Source organism: Felis catus, chromosome D3, assembly GCF_018350175.1.
Source record: "Felis catus isolate Fca126 chromosome D3, F.catus_Fca126_mat1.0, whole genome shotgun sequence".
In the NCBI taxonomy this organism is placed as follows: domain Eukaryota; kingdom Metazoa; phylum Chordata; class Mammalia; order Carnivora; family Felidae; genus Felis; species Felis catus.
In genome coordinates this window covers 21,439,036-21,466,966 of record NC_058379.1, presented here as the reverse complement: position 1 = coordinate 21,466,966, position 27,931 = coordinate 21,439,036, and the positions used below count along the sequence as shown (strand labels likewise).

General features: G+C 44.6%; 1 protein-coding gene and 1 long non-coding RNA gene across 8 annotated transcripts in view; one reads left to right on the top strand and one right to left on the bottom strand.

Annotated features, from left to right (window-relative positions):
* The window catches only part of PISD (phosphatidylserine decarboxylase), a 35,900-nt gene extending 8,237 nt beyond the window's left edge, over window positions 1-27,663 (bottom strand). For 2 of the 7 annotated variants that reach the window (XM_006938605.5, XM_045041538.1), the window contains exon 1: window positions 2,482-2,900. Coding sequence is in view for 3 of the 7 variants with exons in the window: in XM_019814756.2 (XP_019670315.1) it covers window positions 14,874-15,060; window positions 18,661-18,740; window positions 27,446-27,510 (332 nt within the window). In the remaining 4 variants the exon portion in view is untranslated. Of the gene's footprint in view, window positions 1-1,266; window positions 1,337-2,481; window positions 2,901-14,873; window positions 15,061-18,660; window positions 18,741-23,400; window positions 23,455-27,445 lie in introns of those variants that run through there. The other 5 variants (XM_019814756.2, XM_011287756.3, XM_011287757.2 and 2 more) reach the window with 5 other exon arrangements.
* On the top strand, window positions 1,255-3,057 carry LOC109493273. Its single transcript, XR_002147405.3, has 3 exons — window positions 1,255-1,497; window positions 1,863-1,928; window positions 2,157-3,057. It is a non-coding gene; the product is annotated as an uncharacterized LOC109493273 (long non-coding RNA).
* Window positions 27,664-27,931: the final 268 nt, after the last annotated feature.

Genomic DNA, 27,931 nt, shown 5'->3' with positions numbered 1-27,931 from the left:
GTGACCACTGCAGCATGCTGCCAGAAAGGCACATGCTGGAGCCCACAGACAAACCTAGCTAGACCCAAAACCTCAGGTCCTCAAAAACAGATTCCTGTGTATGCCTCTGCCATTTCATTTACCCCAGGGCCCCCAGTACAGGGACTTGGCCAGGCCTCACGGCCCACCACAGTAAACTGGGCCTTCACCCTTCCTCCTGCAGTGCAGGGTGCTCAAGGGGGCCCAGTTCAAGTTGCTGCTATCCTAGACTCTAAGAAACTGCCCCCACAGGGCCAGGAGGATGTCCTGAGCCCTCAGTCCTACCTCCACCATCATTCTACCTCCTCTTCCGAAATGGGTCAGGGACCAGACTGTCAAGTTTCTTCCAAATCACCATGCATGGGCCCCAAAAGGTCCCCAGGGAGCAGACATGAATTCACCTGTCCCCAGAAAACAGGCTTGGCACCCTCTGTCTAGCTCAAAGCTGCAGGATGGAGGAAAGGGGCTCCCCTAAGGCTCATTCCTTCCTGCTTCCCAAAGGCAGAGCCACTTCCTAGGCCAACAGTGCTCCTGGCCTCCCCATTATGGTGCCCCACTTGCCCTCCATTCCTGCGATGACCCTTGGAGCCCAAGCCAAAATTTTCTTACTCTCTGGCTCCTTGGAGCCAGGCCCAGATGAGGAACCCAAAAGCAGGACTCCCTGAAGCAAGGGAAGTACAGTTACATTCTCTCTCTCCTCCATCTCAAGGACACTCTGTGGAGAAGAGTTGTGAGCTGTGACCAGTAGGAGTTTAAAGTTATCACAAGGCCTAAGGACCAGCCATACTAGACAGGGGAACTCAGAAGCTAGGCTTTGGTGGGGGAGGGGGACAATCCAGTTACTGCAATCCTGGCTGCCCTACCCTGAGAGCTGGGAGAAGCCTTGCAAGTCACAGGTGCTCTGTGGCTATCAGTTTGGCTATCTGGAAATGGGAAGGGTCACTCCTCCTGCTCACCCCCTCGAGGCTCAGATCATAGTAGCAACACTGGCCCAGAACTCTGCTCTGCTCAGAAACACCATGCCTCACTTTCACCCGAGACCTGGTGTCGTCTCATCCCCTAGACCTGACTCCCAACACCCCACCTCCGTTTCCAAACCCAAACTCTGGGAGCACCGAGGTATGCTCCCACTGGCAAGAGAGCAGAGACAGGATGGAGTCAGTAGTTCTGAAAGAGCCCAAATCACACAGACACTTGCTGCCCCTATGAGAAGATTTGACGGCCCAACAGGACCAGGTAGGGGGTCACCTTTGTCTGGACGTGCTATTCTGGGTATTCACACCCGACCAGTGCTGCCATGTCCCCTCACAACCTGTAATGAAGGCAACAATAACCCCCTCAGTGGAATGGAACGTTCCAACTGAAGTCAGATGGACGAACCCAGGCCAGTTACCAGTTACTACAGGTGTGGGGGCAGGGGGCCATGCTCCTGACTGGTTCCCTTGGACTTTGATGGATTCAGGTTTGAGTCTGGACAAGGTCAGGAAGGCAGGGACGGAGTCAGACTGTCTGTCCCCCGCCCCCCAACAAGCTCTCCCTGAGCACCAAGGGCCTTGCAGCCAGGCACACAACCTGCCAGAGACAACCTAAGAAATTTGTTCTTGCTCCCTGAGCGGAACTCTCACTGGGTGCCAGGGTCACCCCCCCTGAAGCCGCAGCAGAAAGCCTCAGTGTCCCCGTTTCCCCAAATTCTGCGTCCATCTGCTTGACTTTCTGGGCCCACTTCCACCTTGGAAGGCAGGGCCACTACCCGACACCCCCAGCCCCCCACCCAGCTCACCTGAAGCATGACACAAACAGCTGTGTCCAGGTGGGACCACCAACCCTTCCTCCCTGTGTTCCAGGACTAGAAGCAGACAAAACTTCAAAAACAGAGAACAGGGAAAATGGATTCTCCCCAGGTGAAACGGGTGAGCCATCTTGGGGAAGCCTTGGGCAAGAGAAGAGGAAGGAAAGAGAAGGACCCAGAGATACTTCTTTCAAGCCAGCAGCCAGGGAAGGGTGGTTGGAGGTGGGGACAGTCCTCCCCGCAGCACGGGACTTCTAAGAAATTTAAGAATCCCAGAAAGGAAAAGAACCTTCCTTTGGGGATAGGGCTCTGTGAAGGGCAGCTTGTCACCCCCCTCTCTGCCCCTCAGGTGAGACCCTGGGGACACCTACAGGTCCCACTGAGAACAGGGCAGCTTTCTTCCCTAACTGGCGCCAGTCACTGAGGAAATCTTTCGGAGCAAGAGGGGACTTGGAGCCCCAGCATTTTCCCTTTCCCGGCCGGCTGAGGGCCAGGAGATGCTGCCCGGCCTGGCGGAAGTGAGCTCATCCAGGACAGCCCGTGACCCACCATGTGGGCAGGAGAAGCCCGTGAAGGGATGAAGACTGTGGGGTGGGCTCTTCAGCCCAGGGCCCCGCAGCTCCAAGGGGCAACCGGCACCCAGGGCGGCCCCGCTACGGGCTCCGCTCACTCACCAGCAGGTAGTCCGGTCTCGCTGGGTGTCAGGCGCCGACGCCCAAGGAGGCGCCACTCGGAGAGGAAGCCCCGGCAGGCAGGCGGGGGCTCGGCTCTGGCCACTCAGACCACCCAGGGCGGGGATGGAGGGCGGACACCAGAAGCAGTCACGCTCCGCCCTCGGGCCAGACCCAGCCACCAGGCCCAGGGCCCCTTTAAGAGGAGGGGCTGCGGCCAGGGAACCAGCCCCGCCCGGTCACGGGATTTCCCGGCGACACCTCCGGGGCCTGGGGGCCATTCTTCTTCCTCACTCCAAACTGGGCAGTCCCAGGCTTCAACGTGTGGCTGACCTCACCCAGGGCCAGCTTCCTGGGACTGAACAGAAAGCCACCTCCAGCTACCTTTTCTAGCCCTCGAAAAGGCATCTAAGTCCTTGGCTCTTTCCCACACCCCACCTGGAAGGCACAGGATGCCCCCACCTCCACACCCCCCCTCCTCCAGGCAGACACACTCCTACCATACAAATCCCCTGCCACACAAAATCTGGGATAGACCCCCAAAGAGACCAGACTCAGTAAAAGCAAAGTTCCCCTCTGGCCCCAGGCTGTGAAGTGATTCATGCAGTGTCCTTCTACCCCAGTAGATGGCAGGGCCCAGCCGGGCTGGGGGGGGGGGGGGGTCAGCACCTTACACCCCATGCCTGCAAGCACTCGCTCCACATAGGATGAAGAGACATTTTCTAGGTGAGATAGAGTGAACGGGGAACACCAAAAAAGCCCAAAAAAACAAACAAACAGTGAAATTCAGCGGTCAGACTGCCTCAGAAGGCTCAGTCTTCATGCTCTAGGCCACTGAACAAGGGTACAACCCTAGCTCCTTCTGATCACTGAAAATTTAATTTTTTTTTTTAATATCTATCTATTTTTGAGAGCGAGCAGGCATGAGTCGGGGAGGGTCAGAGAGGGACAGAGGATCCAAAGGCAGCAAGCCTGATGTGGGGCTCAAACTCACAAACCGTGAGATAGTACCCGAGCTGAAATCACTCAAACGAATAAGCCACCCAGGCGCCCTGAGAATTTGATTTCTAAAGCAACATTTGGAACAGGAAGAAAGAGCCTTCAGGCTTTCGAAGAGATGGGCAGCTGAGCCCAGGCAGCCTGAAGCAGGACATGGTGGCATACAAAGCCCCAAACACCTGTTCTCATCTGGATCCACTCTGCAAGTGCTCTGTGACAAGCTACAGACCTGGGATGCCACAGCGGGGATAGGGGCAGAAGACGGGCAGGGTCCCTCCTTGTGGACTTCCATAATGCTGGATACTTTCAATGCACAGCAGGAATAGGGCAGCAGGGGTGCACTATATAGAGTTCCAGCCCTCTAGGGCTCAGGTTCCAGCACAGGGGCTGCACCTTGCAGTCTCCCAGCCTAGGCCCACAGCATTCTCTGAGCCTCAGTGAGACTTAAGACCCCTTCTCACCCCAGAGCTCTAAGCAAACACACCGTGAAATGGGATAAAAAGTAGTGAAAGCACAGGAAGATAACAGAATCCTGGCAACACTAAATTCCAGAACCAGAAAGATCCTGGAGGACCATTCTGACTTCCCCAAAGCCTCCAGTACTTCCAGACCAGGCCTTGTCCAAGTTACACTTAGGGGAGGAAAACAAAAGCCCAGGTTCTCATTTGCTGAGCAGCCTCTGAAACACCAATGCTCTCCCAGTAAAATGAACAACAGGGACACTCCAGGTCTATCAGGGTTCCTTTGTAATCATTTTAAGCCTCTCAGGAAGACTGGTGTTTAGAAAACTCATAAACCAGCCCACAGGTCTGTCCTGAGATTAGCCTTCTAACCTGACTTCCACCACGTATGTTTCAGTAAGGAAATGCCTTCTAGATTCCAGATAATGGTTAACAAATGATTTCTGGGAAAAACAAAAGTTTATGTTCCCACCCTGAACGAGGTCCCTTCCAGCCACACTGGGTCCTCCTACCTTGTTGGTACTCCCCTGGGTGGGAGTGCCACCTAGCGCCACCGCAAGGCTCTGCAGGCCCCAGGCCTCTTGGCCTCCAGCACCCGTGGACAGGTGTCCCACGTCACTCATGCCACTGTAGTTTCCTGCCTAGTGAATTTCATGCACTACTGTACAAGGGGATGAAGGTAGCAGTAGGGCAGGGGTGGCAGGTGCTTTCTGCTAATTCTCATTCCCTGGGGGCCGGCAGAAGCCTCCTGAGGAAGACCAGTGATGGCTGGTGTCTCAGGGCTGGTGGCTGGTGGCTGGTGAAAGAAGCCACGGGCAAGCTAGCAGCCTCACAAACGTGACCTCAGGCTATTTCTTCATCTGAAACCTTCTCCCAGCCCTACCCCCTTGCATTTGCCAGCGTTTCTCAGCAATCCCACCAGCAGCTCCTGGAAGAGGAGGCACGGAGCAGGGGTGGTCTGCAGCACAATAAAGGAAACCGTGATTTGTGGCAGAACAGCCTGGCAGAAAGCTCCACACAGGGCCCTAAAGGTTTCTGAGTCAGCCACCCTGGACTCCTTCCAGACCCAGAGCTCAGCTTTATCTTGTTCCTCATCTTCTTCAGGCAGTCCTCAGCTCTTCCACACACCACTCAGCGTTGTCCCTGGGCTGGGGCAAGCAGGGAAGAGGCAAAGCACAGCCTGAGTGACCTGGGGGTGTGGCTGCCACAGTTCCTCCCAGATAGGGGCCCTGAGGCCCCTGAGACGCCCTCTTGACCTTGAATGAGCCCAAGATTCTCTGAGGATAGAGCTGGGCAGTTAGTAAATGACACCTGAGCAGACAAGTGGGATCTACTTCCCTGCCAACTTGACTGCTCACTTTAACATCCACCTTTCCTAACACCTATTAGGTAGGAAGTAAAACAGTACAGGCATACCTCAAAGATATTGCTGGTTTGGTTCCAGCATACTGCAATAAAGCAAATATTGCAATAAAGCAGTATGCCTGGGGGGTTCAATCAGTTAAGCATCCAACTCTTGATTTCAGCTCAGGTCATTATCTCACGGTCCTTGAACTTGAGCCCCACATCGTGCTCTGCACAAGTAATAGGGAGCCTGCTTGGGGTTCTCTCTCTCTCTCTCTGTCCCTACCATGCATTCTCTCTCTCTCTCTCTCTCTCTCTCTCTAAAGAAATAAACTTTTAAAAAATGCAAGTCAAATGAATTTTTTTGATTTCCCAGTGCCCTTTCCCCACTCATGCTCTCTCAAAATAAAACTTTTTTAAAAAACCTTTTTAAAAAAAGCAATGTATGTAATTAAAACACACTTTATTGCTAAAAAATGTTAACCATCATCTGAGCTTTCAGCAAGTCGTAGTCACTAATCACAGATCACCATAACAAACAGAATAATGAAAACGTTGAAATACTGTGAGAATTACCAAAATATGACACAGAGACACAAAGTGAGTAAACACTGTTAGAAAAATGGTGCTGACAGACTCACTAGATGCAAGGTTGTCACTGACCTTCAATTTGTAAAAAATAAAATAAAATAAAAAACAAAAAAATGCAATTACCTTCAAAGCACAATAAAGCAAAAGCACAATAAAATGAAGTGTGCCTGTATTTACTGAATTTCTACACCCTGCCAGCATAGAGTGAGGTATTTACACGTACATCATTCTCATTTAACAACCTTATGAGGGAGTTTATAGTAGCCTGTTTACAGATAAGAAGAAGAAAGCTATAGTAACTACATAAAGTTGTAAAAAAAAGTGCAGAACATGTTCAATACTGTCCAGCGTCATAGGCACCACAGCACAGAGGGGTATGCTGAATGCAGGCAAATGGAGCTCCAGGCGGGTGGGCAGGAAAAAGGACATAGGGTGATATGTGGGCACAGGCTGATCTGTCCTCCCTCATTCCTTTTAATGAATTGGAATGTTGCACCATACATTTTTTAAGTTCTAAACTGAGGCTGGAAATAAAGCATTGCTAATGCAGGGAGTGAACATGGATGTGGGCCCAGCTGCTCTTGACTGAGGCCTACTGTCTACGCCACTGGTCCCTGAACACCTCACACCTTGCCACAGGAAGGACCCCTTGGGTAGGCCAAAAACGAACAACAAAACCAAGTTGTTATACTCAGATGCGTACTAAAGTTTTTAGAGGTGAAGTTTTGTAATGACTGCAACATACTTTCAAATGATTCAGAGAATAAAAGATATATATACACACGAAGATAAAGCAGGTATAATAAAACATTAACTGTTGAATCAAGAGGTGTGTAACTCTATTCTCTTGACTTTTCTACTCTATTCACAATTTAAGAGTTGGAAGTTTGCTTTAAACCACAGAAAATTCCCTAAATTCTATTATTGGGTGGGGGGGGAAACCCAAGACCAGATTCCACATACAGAGCATCTCCTGCTGATAGGTGGGGCAGAACAAGTCAGGCCTGTTCTCAGCACCCGCTGCTGCTGCTTCACATGGAGGGACTCAGGGCTGAACTTTTTATATGCTGTCCACTCAGCCAGATATGTTCAGCACCCGAAGTGCCTGGCTCCAGGCTGGGTGCCTCCAGGCTAGGTGCAGGTGTTCAAGTGAGAGCCCTTTGCACCTGAGAAGAAAGGCCAGCTGCCAATCCCCACTTGCTCTGCAGTCATAGGCCCACCTCTGTCTGTGGATCACCTCTGGAGGCTGGCAGGAAGAGAGACAGGAGGACTGCTTCCTCCCCAAAGAGTCCACCATTTCCAGCAGGCCAGCTTTCCTACCAGATGCATCTCTGTTCTCAGGTCCAGCAGTCAAGAAAAAAAGGACACCTTGGAAATGCCAGAGACCAAAGGAGTCTGCCACCAGATGTCATCCTGCATGGAACTCAAATCACCTAGGTGTTCACAGGAAGCCTTGGAGTCACTATGCTGCACAGGTGTGCACTGTACACTTTAGGTTTACAGGTGCGACACACTTCGACCCCTCTTGTTAAGAAATGCCTATGAAGGTTTTGGTTCCCTTTTTGACAATGAGGACAAAAGGACAATGAGGACACAAGGACAGCATATCTGGAATCACAACTGCCACACAAACCCAGAACATGTGACAGCTGCAGGCACACCTGGTTGTCTTCTATCCCCTGTGCTATTCATGCAAAGCCAGTTCTCTACAGAGAGATGCCGGTGTCAAGCACCCTCCTTTCTAAGGCCAAACGCCAGGACTTGAGCAGCCTAACTGAACAGGCAGTTTGACCACAAACCCAGAACTTGTCCATGACATCATGGGTTCCTGAGAAGAAATTCCTGAAAGCAGCTCCTCAACTCTCGGCTCCTGCTCTAAGGCCAAGGGCATCCTCAAAGTAGCACAAAATGTACCAAAAACCTAAACAGAAGACCTACAATTTTTCTTAAAAAAAAAAAAAAAGAGAGAGAGAAAGGCCTAATTTTTCTTAGAAGAGAATCTTCACAATACTGGATTCAGAATGACTTCTTGGATAGGACAACAAAAACATAAGCAATAAAGGTAAAAATAGATAAACTAGACTTAATCAAAATTAAAAATTTTGGTGTATCAAAACATGTTATCAAGAGAGTGAAAATACAATCCACAGAATAGAGTATTTGCAAATACATGTATCTGGTAAGGGTCTAGTATCCAGAATATATAAAGAACTCCTGCAACCCAACAACAAAAAACAAACCACCCAATGTAAAATGGACAAAGGTCTTGAATAGACATTCCTTCAAAGAAGATATATAGGGGCACCTGGGGGGCCTCAGTCGGTTAATTATCGGACTTCAGCTCAGGACATGATCTCATGGTCCGGGAATTCAAGCCCCACATCGGGCTCTGTCCTGACAGCTCAGAGCTTGGAGCCTGCTTCAGATTCTCTCTCCCTCTCTCTCTGCCCCTCCCCCATTCGTGCTCTGTCTCTATCTCAATAAAATAAAATAAAAACATTCAAAAAAAATTTTTAATAAAAAATAAAAGAGAGGGGCGCCTGGGCGGTTCAGTCGGTTGAGCGTCCGACTTCAGCTCAGGTCATGATCTCACCGCTCGTGAGTTCAAGCCCCACGTCAGGCTCTGTGCTGACGGCTCAGAGCCTGGAGCCTGCTTCCAATTCTGTGTATGTCTCTCTCTCCACCCCTACCCTGCTCACACTCTGTATCTCTCTCAAGAATGAATAAACGTTAAAAAATTTTAAAAAATAAAAATAAAAAAGCAACAATGAACTGTATACTTAAAACGGGTATGTTTTATTGCAAGTAAATGACAATACATGAGTAAAAGTGACTTAAAATGAAATCATCATGGCAGCATTATTCACAATGGCCAAGACATGGAAACAACCTAGTGTCCAATGGATAAACAAGTTGTGGTGTATATGTATGTCTGTGTGTGTGTACGTACATACATCATACATACATACATTGGAATCTTTTTCAGCCAGAAAAAAAATGAAGAAATCCTACCACCTGCAACAACATGGATTAACCCTGAAGGTATTATGCTAAGTTCATTAAGTGAGCCAGAGAAAGACAAATACTGCATGATCTCACTTATATATAAGTGGAATCTAAAAAAATGAATAAAAGGGAAAAAAAAAAAAAAAAGAAAAACCAAACTCAAGAGGAAAAGGGATCAGACTATAGGGGGTGGAGCAGAGGGAGACAGGGAATTGGAAGAAGGTCAAAAGGTATAAACTTCCAGTTATAAGAGAGATAAGGACTAGGGATGTAATATACAAAATGATGCCTATAGCTAACACTGCTGCACATCACATAGGAAAGTAAAGAGAATTAATCCTAAGAGTTCTCATCACAGGAAAAAATGTTTTCCTTTTTCCTTTTTTCTTTTTTAAAAATGTTTTCTATAGAGATGATGGATGTTAGCTGTTATTCTGGCAATCATTTCACAATATATGTAAATCAAACCATCATGCTGTATACCTTAAACTTACATAAGTGATGTATGTCGATTATTTCTCAATTAAACAGAAAAAAATTAAGTCACCTTTGAGTAGCCAAAATATATGTAAGTAGGGAGAGACATTCTGGAAAGATACAGTAACGTTAAAAAAGCTTGCATGCTTAGGGGCGCCTGGGTGGCCCAGTCAGTTAAGCGTCTGACTTTGGCTCAGGTCGTGATCTCACAGCTCGTGAGTTCGAGCCCCATGTTCGGTGCTCACAGCTCAGAGCCTGGAGCCTGCTTCCGATTCTGTGTCTCCATTCTCTGCCCCTCCCCCATGCACTCTCTCGCACTCTATCTCAAAAATAAATTAAAAAAAAAAAAAGCTTGCATGCTTCTGGAGAGTAGGGATGGGATTAGTAGATGGGGCAGAAAATGGAAGATATTTTTATGTAAACCCTTTGGTAGTATTTGAATTTTTATATGATCATGTTTTATTTAAAAAATTTTAAACATTTCGGGGCTCCTGGATGGCTCAATTGGTTAAATGTCCAACTTTGGCTCAGGTCATGATCTCACAGTTTGTGAGTTCAAGCCCCATGTCAGGCTCTGAACTGATGATGTGGGGCCTGCTTGGGATTCTTTCTCTTTCTCTTTCTCTCTCTCTCTCTCTCTCTCCCTCCCCCTCCCTGCCCCTCCCCTACTCATGTACTCTCTCGAAATAAATAAACTTAAAAAAATTTTTAAACTATCTCATTAAAAATTAACTCGGGTGCCTGGGTGGCTCAGTCAGTTGAGCATCCAATTCTTGATTTCAGCTCAGGTCATAATCTCTCGGTTAGTGAGCTCGAGTCCCACATCGGGCTCTGTGATGGTGGTGCAGAGCCTGCTTGGGATTCTCTATCTCCCTCTCTCTGCCCCCACCCTTAGAATAAACATTTTTTAAAAATTAAAATTAAAATACATATTCCTAAACATCTAAAAGCCCGGAAGGGCTAAGTTCCCCAAAATGTGAACTGTGGTTTCCTGTGCATTGTGGGATCGTGGGTCACTACTGTTTTCATTTTCATATTTTGTAATGTTTTCTGATTTTTTAAAAAATGAACATTTACCTTTACAAGCAGGTAAATGACCAAATTATTTGGTCTCAACAGGCTACTTACTTTGCTGCTAGTTGCAGAATTCCCTTAATCACATAAAACAAACACACAGGTTTCATTTCTACTCAGCCAACTACATGTGCTTCTTTTCCTACCATGAAAAGAATAGGACTCTCAGAGCAGGCAAAGAGGCTATAAACATTTTCTTAAATGTGAAAAACAGAACACATGAAAATGAAACACACTCAAGACCCACAGCTGAGTTCAAGTCTCCTTAAATCACATCCAACACCCACCTCCCCTCTGCAAGAGCCATGCCCTCTCCCCGCACCCCAGAGTAGAGCTTGCAGTGAGTGAGATGGCACACATTTTGGAGCAATGGTTTCTTCTATACTGTTAGGGAGGAGAAAGGGCAGGGGGGTGGACAGGAAGAACTGAAATAAAGGAAAGATATGTATGTAAATTCTTCAAGAGTATTATGATGGGGGATGGGTGGCATAATATGAATTCTCACCTATGTAACTACAGACAACTTTTCAAGTCAGTACACTCAATTCACCTCATAATTTAAACAGGCGGAGCCCTCACAAAATGGAGGTACCTTGAGTACACAGCAAGCCCCAGTGGGCAGGTTAAAGCTCACCTCCATCTCTTGCTATCACTGTCTAAATTCTGTACTAACAGCACCTTTTATTGGCAACATGGTATTGTTTTAAAGAGTATGGGATTGGGCATCGAAAGATCTCTGTTCTAGAACCTACTCTGCTACCAAATGGTCTTTCTTTTTGTAAAATGGCTCTAACACCGGCCTTTGCCACCTCAGTGAGCTGTTATAAATAAATGGATTCAGAAAAAATGTGAGGTGCTGGGGTATGTGGGTGTCTCAGTCAGTTGAGTGTCTAACTCTTGGCATCAGCTGAGGTCGTGATTTCACGCTCATGGCATGGATCCCCACATTGGGCTCCATGCTTATTGTAGAGCCTGCTTGAGATTCCCTCTCTCCTCCTCTTTCTGCCCCTCCCCTGCTCATGCATGCACACACACGCACGGTGTGCTCTCTCACTCTCAAAATAAATAAACTTTAAAAACAGAAAGAAAGAAAAACTGTGAGGTGCTATTCAACCTAAAGCATTACAAACATGCTCTTAAGAGTTTTGATACAGGGGGGTACCTGGCTGGCTCTGCCAGTAGAGCTTGTGATTCTTTTTTTTTTTTTTTTTTTTGATTTATTTTTTGAGAGAGAGCACAAGCAAGGGAGGGGCAGAGAGAGAGGGGAACAGAGGATCCAAGGCCAGCTTCGAGCTGACAGGCTGACAGCAGCAAGCCCGATGGAGGGCTCGAACCCACAACTGCAAGATCATGACCTGAGCCAAAGTCAGACACTCAACCAACTGAGTCACCCTAGCACCCCTAGAGCATGTGACTCTGGATCTTGGGGTCATGAGTTCAAGCCCCATGTTGGGCACAGAACTTACTTAAAAAATAAAAAATTACCAAATTACAAAAGTTTTGGGGTATTTGGATGGCTCAGTCGGTTGAGCGTCCAACCCCTGATCTTGGCTCAGGTCATGATCTCACAGGTTCATGAGTTTGAGCCCCTCACAGGGCTCTACACTGTCAGTGTGGAGCCTGTTTGGGATTTCTCCCTCTCTGCCCCTTCCCTGCTCATGCACGCATTATCTTTCTTGTTCTCTCTCTCCGAAAAATGAACAAACATTTTCATTTTTTTTTTACTTTTTTTTTTTAATGTTTATTTATTGTTGAGAGAGACAGAGTGTGAGTTGGGGAGGAGCAAAGAGAGAGGAAGACACAGAATCTGAAGCAGGCTCCAGGCTCTGAGCTGTCAGCACAGAGCCCAATGCAGGGCTTGAACTGACGAACTGTGAGATCATGACCTGAGCTGAAGTCAGACGCTTAACCGACTGAGCCACCCAGGAGCCCCAAAACAAACATTTTTAAAATATTTTAAAGTTTTGATAGAGAGGGATGCCCAGATATTTCTTCAACACAAGAGAAACTTACAGGATGGGAAAGGGGAACAAAAGCTTCCTGCTGGCACACTGACCAACAGGAGCTAGCAGGACTGCTTCATGTGTGGGGAAGGCTACATTGCCCCTAGACCCATGTCTATCTCCTGGAAATCCAGAAAATGCTATTGGTAAAACAAAATCACCCAGTCACCTCAACTGTGCCACTGACCCCAGGAGCTCATCTCAGCCTAACTACCAGCCTGTCTTCTCTTAAGCTCTGGAGATGCCTGACTTGACCCAAGGATATGAAGAGATTATATTCCAGCAAAATCACCCACAGAAATTTTCATTTGCCACTTAAAAACAGAGCTCTGAAGGGAACCTTACAGCTCATCTGCCCATGGTTCCTACATTATCATCAGAATCCTCAAAGGGGCTTTTTAAAAACAAAGATCTTGAGTCTTGCTCAAACTTTCTAAATCTCCAGGGATAAGAACAAAGAATTCATAGTTTTAAAGCTCCCCAACAATTCTGATGATTGACCAGATTGGGGTACTCTCATTTTTCATGAGATGACAGGGATTAGGTGGGGCAGGGGTAGGACTAGGATCCAGCCCATGACTCCTAGTCAGCACTCTCCCTTCTCACGACCTGCTGCCTCTCCGGAAATCCTACAATATCTGGTCAGAGTCCAGACCATTTCCCTTTCATAAAGTGAAATGCTGGAGTCCTGCCTGTAAATCCAGCAGTCCTATGGCCATTTTACTCAGTCAAAAGAATCTAACAGTATCTAACTTAAACCCAGCTCTGAACCAATAGGGGCTTCAGACCTTGTGCAGCACTGAGCCACTCTGATCCAGTATTCTGTTACCGTCCAGGCCCTAGAACTTATAAGCCAATCAACCCTGTCCTCTTTACAAACGGTCATCTTTCAGACATTGACTCACATATGGCAGTAGTTCCAATTATACAAATGGTGAATGCTAAAAAATACGATTGACATTAGTCTTTTATGATTTTAGAAGTCACAGATTTCTTCCAAATGTAGATTCTCTTGGAAGACCTTTGAAATGGGTCTCGAGCTCATCGCAGGGTGACTCAGCCTGACAAATGCTTGGGGTCAGAGAGAAACCATCTTGAGTGGGGTCACTGATCCCAGTCTTACAAGTATCAGCCTAAACAAGAAGGTACGTTTACAGAGGAAACCATCAATGTCATGGGAAATAGAGTACAGCAAAATTTCAAAGTGTGACTCACATACTACACAATTACCCTTCGCCAAAAGGACTTTGTCATATACTACCAGAAAACAGAAAGCCTTTTTTTTTCTTGGTCTGAGATAGGCTATTATGAAGCCCAAGGTGTATGAATAGGCCAGAAAAAGGACAGACACATGGGCAAGCAGGTATCTCCTTGGGTAACAGCCACATCTGGATCTGTATGACCAGCTGAATAAGTCACAGTTTTATAGGACTGGTGGAAATCAGGTGAAATCTTTACACTAGATTCTACTGGAGGAAGAGGGTCAAAACCAAAATTCAAAACAGGATTTTAGGAGGAAGCCTATAATGTAGCATGTAATGCCAATGCCAATAAATATTCCTAGATAAACTATGCTAGAGCTGGAAGAAATCTCAGTTGGGTTCCAATCCAACCTATTTTATAGTTGTTTATGACATTGTCACACAGAGAACCAAATAGCAAGTGACATGTTCACGTTCACACAGCTACTGAGGAACATGGCTGGAACTCGCCTTTAAGACCCACATGCCTTGGTCAGTGGATTCAGCAGAGCTGGATTACTGATAGGGAACGGCTCATGAGGAAACCCAAGAGCATCATCTAAATACCATAAAGTCCCTACTCTCACCCCCCCACCCCCGCTTTTACCCACTGGCTCTACTAATATTTCAGATTTTTTATTTGCTAAATTATGGCTGAGAAGACATTTTTAAGCTTGCATCTTAATACTCAGTTCCAAATTTACTGACTGTCTACTCTAAGTTACCAATCATTCTGGGCCACTGGAGCACAGATGAATAAGACAGTTCTATTGTACATCATTCATGGTTCAACAACACTGAAGCCTGCCCCTACTGAAAGGTCCTATTGTCGGGGAAGCATTTTGAGCAATAAAAATAAAGGAAATTTTATTATTTCAGTCTGGTTCCTGGTGAGAACTTATCCACATCCCAAAAGTCCAACTGTTTCAGCTTATCCTCAGAGAAGGGCATGAACTCTGAGGATTTCAACAGCAGGTAATGAATTTCTCCTCAGAGCTGTTGGGGAGATTAGGAGTAAGTGTGGACACAGAAGGGAAGCCCAACATGACACCAAAGGTATAATGTCTGTGTCTGGCCAAAAACCCACTGGAGACATGAGCTCCAAAAAAGAACATTGCACTTTTTCAAACATTTCAACTTTGGGGCAATTTAAAAAGTGTCAGATAGTTGTGTTAAATGAGAATTCACGGTGACTGCACCTTAGTCCTACCTCCCAGGGACCAGCAAGTTTGGGTGGAATCTCCAAGCCCAGCTTCTCCAGCTCTCGCTCCCTGTACTTCTCATACTGCCGGTAACCTGCATACCCGCTGCCTGTCACCAACAGAATGGGCAGGGGGCGCAGCAGGAACAAGGTTCGAGCCGGGGCAGTGTGGACTCTTCTGGCATCTGTTAACAAAAAAATAGAAAATTCTGAGACTGGGAGAAGGGACAGGGATGAGTCATGCAAACAGCACCAAAAGGAGGCCCAGGAGAAGTCACGCATCTTAGAAGCCTTCAGTAGGGGTGCCTGGGTGGCTCAGTCAGTTAAGCACCTGACTTTGGCTCAGGTCATGACCTCACAGTTTGTGGGTTCGAGCCCCACATTGGACTCTGTGCTGACAGCTCAGAGCCTGGAGCCTGCTTCCAATTCTGTGTCTCCCTCTCTCTCTGTCCCTCCCCCATTCGTACTCTGTCTCTCTCTCTCTCAAAAATAAATAAAAACATTTAAAAAAAAAAAGCCTTCACTAAGGTTACAGGACCCTAAAGGGGTATGATAAGCAGGTGCAACCTTGAGTCACTAGTAAGACCCTTCTGTCTCCAAATCTTACCAATAAGTAAGGGACAAGCATCTTTCCTGTGAAACTACAATGCACCTCAACTGCCACCATAGTCAGAGAATTTAACATGAAAACACTGAATCACAAAAGAGATCAAGAAACAAAACTAATCAAAGTTGCCTGGCAAGACACCACCAGGTCCACAACTGGGAGTCAGGTATCACTTCTCATCCAGCACTCTCTGACCTTACTTTTACAATCCAGACCCAATTCTGACTGGACACTAGTATACTACAATGCAAACTCTCATAAATTCTTACAATTTGATAATAAAAAAGACAACCCAATTAAAAAATGTACAAAGGATTTGAATAAACATTTCTCCAAAGAAGATATACATATGACCAATAAGCACATGAAAAGATGCTAAACATCTATTATGGGTTGAACTGTGTCCCCCCAAAATTCGTATGCTGAGTCCTAATTCCTAGTACCCCAGAATGTGACTTTACTTGGATACAGGGTCCCTAGAGAGGTAAACAAGATGAAATAAGGTCATCATGGTGGGCCATAATCCAATATGACTGGTGTCCTTATAAAAAGGTAAAATCTGGAGACAGACACGCTTATAGGGAGAATGCTATGTGAAGATGAAGGCAGAGACTAGGATGATGCTTCTACAAGCCAAAGACCACCGGCAAACCATTAGAAGCTAGACACGAGGCATGGAACAGATTCTCTCTCATGACCATCAGAAGGAAGCAATCCTGTGACACCTTGATCTCAAACCTCTAGTCTCAGAACTTGAGTAAGTTTTCTACTGTGTAAGCCACTCAGTTTGTGGTACTTTGTTACAACAGCTGTAACAAACCAATACAACATCATTAGTGATCAGGGAAATGCAAATCAAAACCAAACTGAGCTACAACTTCACACCCACTAGGATGGTTATAATCAAAGACAATTCAGGGGCACCTGGGTGGCTTAGTCGGTTAAGTGCCTGACCCTTGATTTTGGCTCAGGTCATGATGTCAGGGTTGTGAGATCAAGCCCAGCGCGGAGGCTGCTTGGGATGCTCTCTCTTCCTCTCCCTCTGCCCCTCTCGTGCGCACTCTCTCTCAAAAAAATTGTTTAGTTTAAGAAAAAAAAAAAAAAGACAACTCAGTATTGGCAAGGATGTGGAGAAACTTGAACCCCTGTACACTACTGGTGGGATTTTATAAAGTGGGGCAGCCACTTTGAAAAAGAGTTTGTCAGTTCCTCAAAATGTTAAACATAAAATTACCATACGACCCAGCAATTCTGTTCTTAGGGGATATTCCTGAGAGAAAAGAAAGATACATCTACACAAAAATTTGTGCAAGAATGTCCAACACCAGCCAAAAAACAGAAACAATCCAAATGGCCTTCAATTGGTGAATGAATAAACAAAATGAGGTATATCCATATAATAGAATATTATTTGATAATAAAAAAGGAATGAAGTATTGACACATGATATAACATGAACCTTGAAAACAATACATGAAAGAAGCCAGCCACAAAAAGCTGCATACTGTAGAATTTCTTTCACATGAACCGTCCAGTATAGGAAACATACTACAGAGACATAAAGTAGATTAGTGGCTGCAAGGGACTGCAGGTTTGGGGCGGGGTCGGGGGGGGGGGGGTGTTGAGGCACAGTGAGGAGGGAATGAAAATGTTCTAAAGTTAAATAGTGGAGGGGCACCTCTGCCCTTCTCCCGCTTCTGCGCTCGCGCGCTCTCTCTCTCTCTCTCTCTCTCTCTCTCTCAAAATACATAAATAAACTTAAAAAAAACTTTTTTTTTAAATAAATAGGAGCGCCTGAGTGACTTAGTTGGTTGAGTGGCTGACTTCAGCTCAGGTCATGACCTCATGGTCTGTGAGTTCAAGCCCCACATCAGGCTCTGTGCTGACAGCTCAGGGCCTGGAGCCTGCTTGGATTCTATGTCTCTCTCTTTATCCCTTTCCTGCTCACACTCTGTCTCTCTTTCTCAAAAATAAACAAACATTATAAATAAATAAATAAATAAATAAATAAATAAATAAATAAATAAATAAATAAATAAATAAATAAATAAATAAATGTTTTGCTTTCGCTCTCATCAACCATCTCATTTTATCCCCAAGATATTCTCACTGGACAGTTCAAAATGGCTTCTGATATGATAGAATAAAAAGGATATCTAGGTGGTGCCTGGGTGGCTCAGCTGGTTAAACACCCAACTCTCAATTTTGGCTCAGGTCATAATCTCACAGTTTGTGAGATGGAGCCCCACATCAGGCTCTGCACTAACAGCACAGAGCCTGCTTAGGATTCTCTCTCTCTCTCTCTCTCTCTCTCTCTCTCTCTCTCTCTCCCTCCCTCCCTCCCTCCCTCCCTCTCTCTGCTCCTCCCCTGCTCACACATTCTCTCTCTCTCAAAATAAGTAAACTTAAAAAAATGGTATCTAAATAGTAAAGACAAGACACATTCTTGTACAAGTTCAAATGGCTGCTTACAATATCAAAAAGTTCACAATCCACAGTTTTGATGAGGGTGTGGGGAACTGACACATTCACGAGCACCTCCTACTCAAACGCATATAAAGTGGAACAATCCTCTTTGAAGAGCAATTTGGCCTAAATACCAACTTGCAAAACACATAAATCTTCTGATTCAGCAAGTCTAACTCTACAAATTTATCCTGAAGCTGCACAAAGATATATTACCACAGAAATATATGGTAGAGAGGTCCTTGGGTGGCTCAGTCAGTTGAGTGTCTGATTTCAGCTCAGGTCACGATCTCACAGTTTGTGGGCTCGAGCCCCACATCCAGCTTATTGCTGTTAGTGCAAAGCCCACTTCAGATCCTCTGTCCCCACTCTCTGACCCTCTCCTGCTCGTGCTCTCTCTTAATAATAAACATTAAGGAGAAAAGAATAAGTATATAGTAGAAAAAGCCTAGAAACAATTTAAATGTCTAACACCAAATGGTACAGTCATTCAATGGAATACTATGCAGCCAGTAAAAATGATCAGGTCACAATCACTAGTGCTTCAGTAACAACTATATGCCTGGTACTCTAAGCACTCCACAGATATAAGGTCATTTAATTTTAATTTAATTCTAATAATTTCCCTATGAAATAGGACCTGTTTATCCCAGTATACTGATAAGCAAACTGAAGCACAGAGAGGCCAGCACTACCTATAATTGCTACTTACTTGTATAAAAGGCTCTGACAGGCAGCTTCCTTAAGGACTGTAGGAAATGGCTCAGAACAGTGTTCTCATGGTGGAGGAGGCTATAAGCAAACAGAAATGAACTGTTAAACATTTACCTTAAAATTTTTAAAAAATTAGTGGAGCAACTGGCAAAACTTGAATATAATCTATAGATTCACTAACAATCTTATATGAATGTTAATTTCCTGGTTTTGACCACCACTGTGGTTGTGTGAGAAAAATGTTCTTGTAGGAAAAAGGCTGAAATAGTTCAAAGTAAAGGAATATCAAATCTGTAATTTTCTCTCAAGTGTTTTGGAAAAATATATATATACACACACACATACACCTGAAGAGGGGACAGGGAGGGAGAATAGTAAAGCAAATACAGTCGACATCTGGGGAATCTGGGTAAAGAGTATTTGCAAATTCTATTTTAACTTCTGAAACTATTTCACAATAAAGTTATTTTCTTAATTAAGCATAATATCATAACAGGCAGTAAAGCCAGCACTCTTCCACAAAGCCGTATGTTTCTGTACCACAAAAGAACTCTACACAGCCTTGTAAACATCTAACCCCCAGGGGAGGCCAGGTGGCTCAGTCGGTTGGGCATCTGACTTCGGCTCAGGTCATGATCTCACGGTCCGTGAGTTCGAGCCCTACATCGGGCTCTGTGCTGTCAGTTCAGAGCCTGGAGCCTGCTTTGGATTCTGTGTCTCCCTCTCTCTCTGCCCCTCCCCCACTCATGCTCTGTCTCTCTCTCTCTCTGTCAAAAATAAATAAACATAAAAAAAAAATTTTTTGTTTTTAAAACATCTAACCCCTACGCATTAAAGAATCTAACACATTTTAAATTTTAAAAATCTGTCCTGGAAAAAAAATGACACAAACCATGTGTAACTATTCTAATCTACTTCAAGTCTAGAAAGCTCAATTAATTTAGAATTTCTGGATTATCTTTTGTGGCTACTTTGCTACTTTGTCAAGCTATGCTGACAGATTGAACACGTTTCAGGCCTCCTGAGAAAAAAAATTACCAAGGATAGCTTTCCACTCTAAGAAAACATTATTTCTTTTTTTTTTTTAATGTTTATTTATTATTGAGAGACATAGAGAGACAGAGTGAGAAGGGGAGGGGCAGCGGGAGACACAGAATCTGAAGCAGGTTCCAGGCTCTGAGCTGTCAGCACAGAGCCCAACACGGGTCTCGAACTCCCAAACCGCGAGATCATGACCTAGCTGAAGTCGGACGCTTAACCGACTGAGCCACCCAGGTGCCCCTAAGAAAACATTATTTTTGACTCAGTTTGTTTCTCTTTCACCTTCACCCAAGGAAACTGGACATTTTCCCAGTGGCAATAAATGACTGCCAGCAAGGAAAGCATTTGTGAATTTTCATTGCCCCTAATCAAAGAGCACACATCTCATTGTCAATTCAGATAGCACTTCGGTTTCCCCAAATTTTGACCTGAAATCTAAAGTAAAGAAATTAGTAAAAAATAGTAAAATAAATAAAATAGTCTTTGTCAATAAGCACTTCTTTTTCTGCTGAGGCCTTTTATGTGAGATGTAATAATTTATTACAAATGTCTACATTGCTACTTTTATGGAAAATAAAACTACATTTATGACCTTCGTACAATAATATACATTTTCATGGATATTTAGTAGTTATGTCTTATATAGCCTGCAAACATGATCAGGTTTAGGCACCTTTTTTTTTCTTTTACTTGAAATTGACTTAAAAACACCGTCACAGCATGGTGCTAATATGTGGGGGAATCTGATTCTCCCACAGGCAAGTCAGGTTCGTATAGAGAAAAAGTATGGAATCATGATAATTATCACCACTAAGGCCAGAGAGATGTACAGCTATTAACACAAAGGGTATGTTTCAGTATATGAATGTTCTTTCAGCAGTGAACAATGCTCGTCTCTAAGACTGGAAACTCCCACTACAAAAGCTAAAAGCCTCAAACCCTGCTTTCCAAACAGAATTAGAACAAGAAGTGTAAAAACTGACTAAAGGTACATTGTTGTGTTCTGTACACTGCTGTATTGTGTTCCAGAATGAATGCTGAACCCCCCCAACTAAAAGAATGTTTGCAGACTGCTGAATAAGGCTTTTCTTCCCTTGGCTGGGGAGGTACAAATGGGAGATAATGGTCTATCCACTGTAACCAGACACACAGCACTCAGGTGGTTTGTCTTGCATATGGGCCTTCACCTCAGCACGCCTGCCCAAGAACACAGAGCTCAGTTCTCTCATACACCTCTGTAACCCCGACTCCTGGAAAAAAATGCCTAGCAAATATCCCATTACACTAGTTAGTCTTTTATAACTGGATCATTCGTATCCTGAGATAAATGCTGTATGTTCTCCAATCTTACATAAACACTGTCTACCATGGGCCCTTCTCTAGCTTCCACCCCACTTTTCTTCTCTCCTTCATAACAAGCTCTTAAAAAGAGCTACGTGCACTGTCAACTGTAAAAATCCTAGAACACAGGCAGTAACTTCTCTGACATTGGCTGTAGCAACTTGGTTCTAGATAGGACCCCTGAGGCAAGGGAAACAAAAGCAAAAACAAACTATTGGGACTACATCAAAATAAAAACCTGCACAGCAAAGGAAACAAAACTAAAAGGCAACCTATGGAATGGAAGAGGATATATCCAATAAAGTTTAATATCCAAAAAATATTAAAGAACTTAAAAACTCAACACCCAAAAAAACCAATAATCCAAATAAAAATGGGCAGAAGACAGGAGCAGACGTTTCTCCAAAGAAGATATACAGATGGCTAACAGTCACGTGAAAAGGCACTCATCATCACTCATCATCAGGCAAATCAAAACTACAAAGCAATATCGCCTCACACCTGTCAGAATGGCTAAAATCAAAAACACAAGAAACAACAGGTGTTGGCAAGGCTGTGAAGAAAATGAAACTGTCTTGTACTGCTGGTGGGAATGCAAACTGGTACAGCAACTGTAGAAAACAGTATGGAGGTTCCTCAAAAAGTTAAAAATAGAACTTACAATCCAGGAATTACACTACTGGGTATTTACCCAAAGAATACAAAAACACTAATTCAAAGGGATACATGCAGCCCTATGTTTATAGTAACATTATTTACAATAGCCAAGATATGGAAGCAGACCAAATGTCCATTGACTGATGAATGGTTAAAGAATATATGGTATACATATACAATGGAATAGTATTTGGCCCTCAGAGGGAATGAAATCTTCCCATTTACAATGACACGAATGGAGCGAGAGAGTATAATGCTAAGCAAAATAAGTCAGAGGAAGACAAATAACAAATGATTTCACTTATATATGGAATTTAAGAAACAAAACATTAAGAGAACTGGTTGTTACCAGAGGGAGGTGTGTAGGGGACAGATTAAACGGGTGATGGGGATTAAGGAGTGCACTTGTCATGAAGCACCTGGGTGGCTCAATTGGTTGAGTGTCCAACTTGATTTTGGTTCATGATCCCAAGGTCTGTGAGTTCGAGCGCCACATCAGGCCCTGCCCTGGGAGATCCTCTGTTTGGGATCCTTGGGATCCTCTCTCTTGCTCTCTCTCTGCTCCTTCCCGACTCACCCGCATACTCTCTCTCAAAAATTAATAAGCTAACTTAAAAAAAAAAAAGAGGGGGCACCTGGGTGGCTCAGTCAGTTAAGCATCTGACTCTTGGTTTCAGCTCAGGTCATGATCTCACAGTTTGTGGATTTGAGCCTCGTGTCAGGCTGTGCTGACAATGCAGAGCCTGCTTGAGATTCTCTCTCTACCTCTCTGTCCCTCCCCCTCTCTCAAAAAATAAATATTTAAAAAATTAAAAAGAAAAAAAAAAACAGTGCACTTGTCACATGATGAGCAGCATGTGTTGTATGGAAGTGTTGAATCACTGTACATCTGAAACTAATATAACATTGTACATTAACTGGAATTAAAATAAAAAGTAAAGAAAAAAAAAGAGCTATGTTCACTGGCACTACTTCCTCACCTCTAACCCTCTCTTAATCCTGCTCAACCAAGCTTTTGTTTCAACCATGTCACCTCTTGTCAAGGTCACTAACAACTTCCAGGTTGCCAACACCAATGCATATTTCTTGAGTCTCACAGAGCATCTGCCACAACTGACCCCTTTCTCTCTTTTTTACTGAGGTATAATTGACATATAACATTGTTAGTTTCAGGTGTACAACATAAATCAATATGTATATATACTGTGAAAAGATCACCACAATAAGTCTGGTTAACATCTGTCACCATACAGTTAACAAAATTTTTTTCTTGTGATGAGAACTTTAAGATTTTTTTTTTCAAACGTTTATTTTTGAGAGAGAGAGCCAGAGAGCAAGCAGGGGAGGGGTAGAAAGAGAGGGAGAAAGAATTCCAAGCAGGCTCCATGCTGTCAGCACAAAACCCCATGTGGAGCTTGAACTCACAGACCATGAGATCATGACCTGAGCCAAAATCAAGAGTAAGATGCTTAACCAACTGAGCTACCCAGGTGCCCCAAGACATAAACTTTCACTGTGTTAAGTCACTGAGATGCTGGGGTTTACCTGTTACCATAGCAGCATTACTATAATATACCATTTCAGCAAAAGGCACCCTTTACACAGCTACACAAGTCAAAACCCTGAGACTCATTCATATAGAAGACGTTTCTCTCTCATTATCCACATTCAATCCACTGGCAAGACAGGAAGACTCTACCTTTAAAATATATTTATCTGTCTAGGAGCACCTGGCTGGCTCAGCTGGAAGAGCATGCGACTTGTTCTCGGGGTCATGAATTCGAGCCCCATGTTGGGTGTAGAGATTACTAAAAAAAAAAAAAAAAATGTAAAAAAAAATTATACACACACATGCATAGATATAAAGATACATAGATGTATATAAATGTATCTATTTCTCATTGCCACCACTACTCACACCCTAACCCAAGACACCTGATTCTCTTAACAAGTGATTGACAAAGTCTGTTCTCCATTTTCCACTCTTGGCCCTCTATATCCTATTCACCACAAAACAGCCAGAGTGACCTTTTCAAAACAGAAAAGACCAGACCCCATGTACTTGGTCCTTGCTGGATTCTCAGATATCCTACTGCTTTCTGTCTCCTCCTTACTCATTCCAGTTGCCACTCCTAGTACTCACCACACCTTTGCCTCTTTCCACACCCTTGCATTTGCTGTTTGTTCTAATGGGCACACCCTTCTATGTGGCCCACTCCCTCATCATTCAGTTCTCTGTGAAATGTTCCCTTCTCAGTTTGTCTTACCTGACTACCATGTGCCCTTTAATCACCTTCCTTTATTTTTTTCATGGCACTTCTCACTACCTGAAACGAAAAGATTGTGTGTGTGTGTGTGTGTGTGTATGTATGTATGTATATGTATGTGTGTGTGTGTGTGTGTGTATATATATATATATATATATATATATATATATATATATATATATCACCTATTTGTTTACTTTGCCTGCCTTCCCACTGAACTCCAATCTCAATGGTGAGATTAAACCCCAGAAGGATGAATGGATAAATTCAATCAGCTGACTCTTCTAGGTGGTGACTCAAGTGGGCATGCTGCAAGCAGGTGATTAAAGCCCATGAGTGAGCACATAAGTCTGAATGCATGACTTACTGCCACTCATTAGCAATGTGACTTTAGGAAACTCAATTAATTCTACGCCTCAATTTCCCCACCTGTAAAAACAGGATCCCATTGACACTACATGAGACAATCATAAAAAACCAGCACCTAGCTACATATTACTACTTTTTAAATGTTTATTTATGTTTGAGAGAGAGAGAGAGGGAAGGAGCCCGAGCATGAGCAGGGGAGAGGCAGAGAGGGGGAGAGAGAATCCCAAGCAGGCTTCACACTGACAGCAGGAGCACAATCTCACGAACCAAGAGATGCATGACCTGGGCCAAAATCAAGAGCTGGACGCTTAACCCACTGAGACACCCAGGTGCACCCCTATTACTATTTTTTTAAGTAACAGAGTTTATGTTCAGCTGGCACACACTGAAATGGCTATATCAACTGTCTATGACCAGGGCCCATGGCTAGCTCAGTCAGTGGAGCAAGCAACTCTTGGTCTTGGGGTCATGAGTTTAAGCCCCATGTTGCAGGAGTAGAGATTACTTTAAAAAAAAAAAAACTGCCTATGACGAGTATCCACACTGACTGGTCTATGGCCATATTGTCATGGTTAAAAAACACTTTTGGGGCACCTGGGTGGCTCAGTCGATTAAGCATCCAGCTTCAGCTGAGGTCATGATCTCATAGTTTGTGAGTTCAAGCCCCACATCAGGCTCTGCTCTGGGACCATGGAGCCTGCTTCAGATCCTGTCTCCCTCTCTGCCCATCCCTCATGTGCTCTCTTTCTCTCTCCAAAATAAAAAAAATAATAATTAAAAAAATAGAATTAAAGTCATGTAAACTTAAAATCTTTTAACATCATCCCTGGTGGTGACATTTTAACTATAATCCTTCTATCTCTCCTGCCCACCCCCCCCCTTTTTTTTTTTTTTTAACATTTATTCATTTTTGAGAGACAGAAAGAGACAGGGCATGAGTGCTGACAGCTCAGAGCCTGACGCAGGCTTGAACTCTCGGACCATGAGATCATGACCTGAGCTGAGTAGGAGCTTAACCAACTGAGCCACCCAGGCGCCCCCGCTTTTTTAAAAAAAATTTTTTTAGCATTTATTCATTCTTGAGAGACAGAGACATAGCATGAGTGGGGGAGGAGCAGAGAGAGGGAGAATCGCTCCTGCTTTCTGAACATACGAAGCTTTTCTAAAAATGAACTGGCAGACCTCCTGAAGGCCTTATTCCACATTCTATCTTGTGTTACTGTTGAGTTGAATGTTTTCTCTCTTCTACTAGACTGCAAAATTCTTTAAACAAAAAGCCCATTCCAAATGCTGTATCTTTTAATTCCTGTCTTCGTTGTTCCTTTCCCCCATGGTCCCTGGCACTATGGTTTGCAGTGATAGGAATGTCAATATTTCTGAATGAAAGCCTTGTACAAGCCAACCACTCCTTAGGTACTAAGGAGTCAGTGTATGCTTGCCTGAACCTAAGAGTCATCTAAGACACTTGCAGTCCCAAGCTACTACACCTAGTAAATCTGAATTTGGCAGCAGGATGAGGATATATCTGGGAATCTCAATTTCTAATAAATACCTACCCTATTATTTTATCAAACAAATTGGGGAAACATGGCCCTTAATTACCCAAGACGTTGTTTTCTCTTTGTTCTATCACCTGCCACACGTCACCCAGTAACTGTAAAACTCCCCTGCAATATGAGGTTTTCATCTGTATGTCTCACAGCCATGCTTTACTTAAAGCCTATGAAAATGCTGTTACGGTATTTGTTATCAACAATATATAATACCTTTGAAAATTAAAAGCTCTTATTGTACCCAAATCCTCATCCTTTCCAACCACTGCACCTAAATCCAATCTCATTTATCTATATTGATACTAAAGTAGGATAGGACTCCCCACCTCCAACCCTTTTTTTTTAATGATGGTGAGCGAGTAAATCTTCCTCCTCATCTAAAAAAATATTTTAGGAATGCCATTTTTTAGTCATTCTTAACTCATGACACAGTTTAGGTGAATTCACGGCTGACTGATAAACAGCACATCTGGTATTAATATCGAAAGCAGAGACCCTCCTTTCCAAATCCCAACTGTTAACACACATTGCAGAGCCCCCTCCTGAGAGAACTACACCATTTCTGAAATAGTCCATGATAGGAGAGTAAAGCTTTGATGGTAAGGACAATCAGTTTCTGCTCACTTTCAGTCCAAATCCAGTATCCTTTTACTTCCCCAAATCACAATGATAGGTCACCTCTGGTCACAGAGCAAGTTTTGGTCAATGCTGACAAAATTAACCCTGCCAGAAAAACAAAAATCACTATGCGTCTCCAAACCTTCTCACTTTGAAATGACACCAAGCAGCCGACTCTGAGTCATAGCTACCCACATTTTAATCCATTTTCTGAGAGTCCAAATGGTCCCTAGCTATTTGTGGATAATAAATGCCCTCATGGTGGACAGCCTAAGGGAAACCTCCTTGAGTGAGAGACAGAGGTAGCCTGGTCGGGGTCCGGACTCTACTACTAATTGGCTGGGTAAAACTGAGCAAGTCCCTCCCTCTTTCAAGGCCTCGATTTCCACAATTCCAAAAACAGCTGGATTTAGATGACCTCTCACGTCTCTTCCAACTCTAAGAACTTAACAGTTGGGAGTCAACCAGAGTAACCAAGACCTAATTTCTTAACAGACTATTTGCGATTACTGAATCCAACCTCTTCGCTTCAAACACCAAGAATCCAAAGTAAAGACCCCAACTTCCAGTCCAAAGCTCTTCCCACATCTTGTCGCCCTTCCAGGAACACAAATCCCGAAAGAAGCGTTCAGTCCAGCCTCGACTCTAGTGGCGGGCAGGCAACCATCTGTTTTGTTTGGTTTTCTTGTTTTTCCCCCTTCTGCACTTCCACTTAGCTGTAAAAGGCAAAGCGAGAGCGCTCAGGCCAGCCCCTAACTAAACCCGGACCTCCCTACACGCCGGGAGTCCCACCTGATTGAGGTGAAGGTGGATGGCGCCGTCTCCACCCGACCCCTCCTCAGGTCGAGCCCGTAATAGGGAAACGACTCCTCCCTCCCGACTCCGGTTCGGTCTAAGCTGCCTCCGGCCCTGAGGTAACCTCCCCAAGCAGCTATACCTGCTCCGCCACGACGTGACACCGCGCAGCAACCTCAGGCACCGCGGCCCCACGGACGTCGCCATCTTGTCTCCTCCTCCTCCTCGGTGGACCACGCCCCTTTTTCCACACTCGTGGCGCACACGTGTGACGTCACGAGTTATAGAGCTCACGGGGCCAATAAGGAAAACGGTGGGGTGTGGGCGGAGACGGGTAAGCCCCTCCCCTTGGCCGCTGCCCGCCCCATCAGCCTGGCTCTTGGGTCGCCTCCAGAGCCAGGTGGGTAGTTACCTGCTGTGCTAAATCCGGGCCTGGGCGCAGAGTCGCCAGGCTTCTTTCTTTCCTCTGGCTTCCGTTTCCCCGTGCGCCTGGAAAATGAATCACCCAAGGTCCGAGAATGTATCAACTTAGCCAATTCCCTTATTTACAGACGGGGAAGTTAAGAGGGTCCACCTCTCAGTTACCATTTATTCCGCGCTTCCTAAGTGCCAGGGTCTGTTCTGAGCA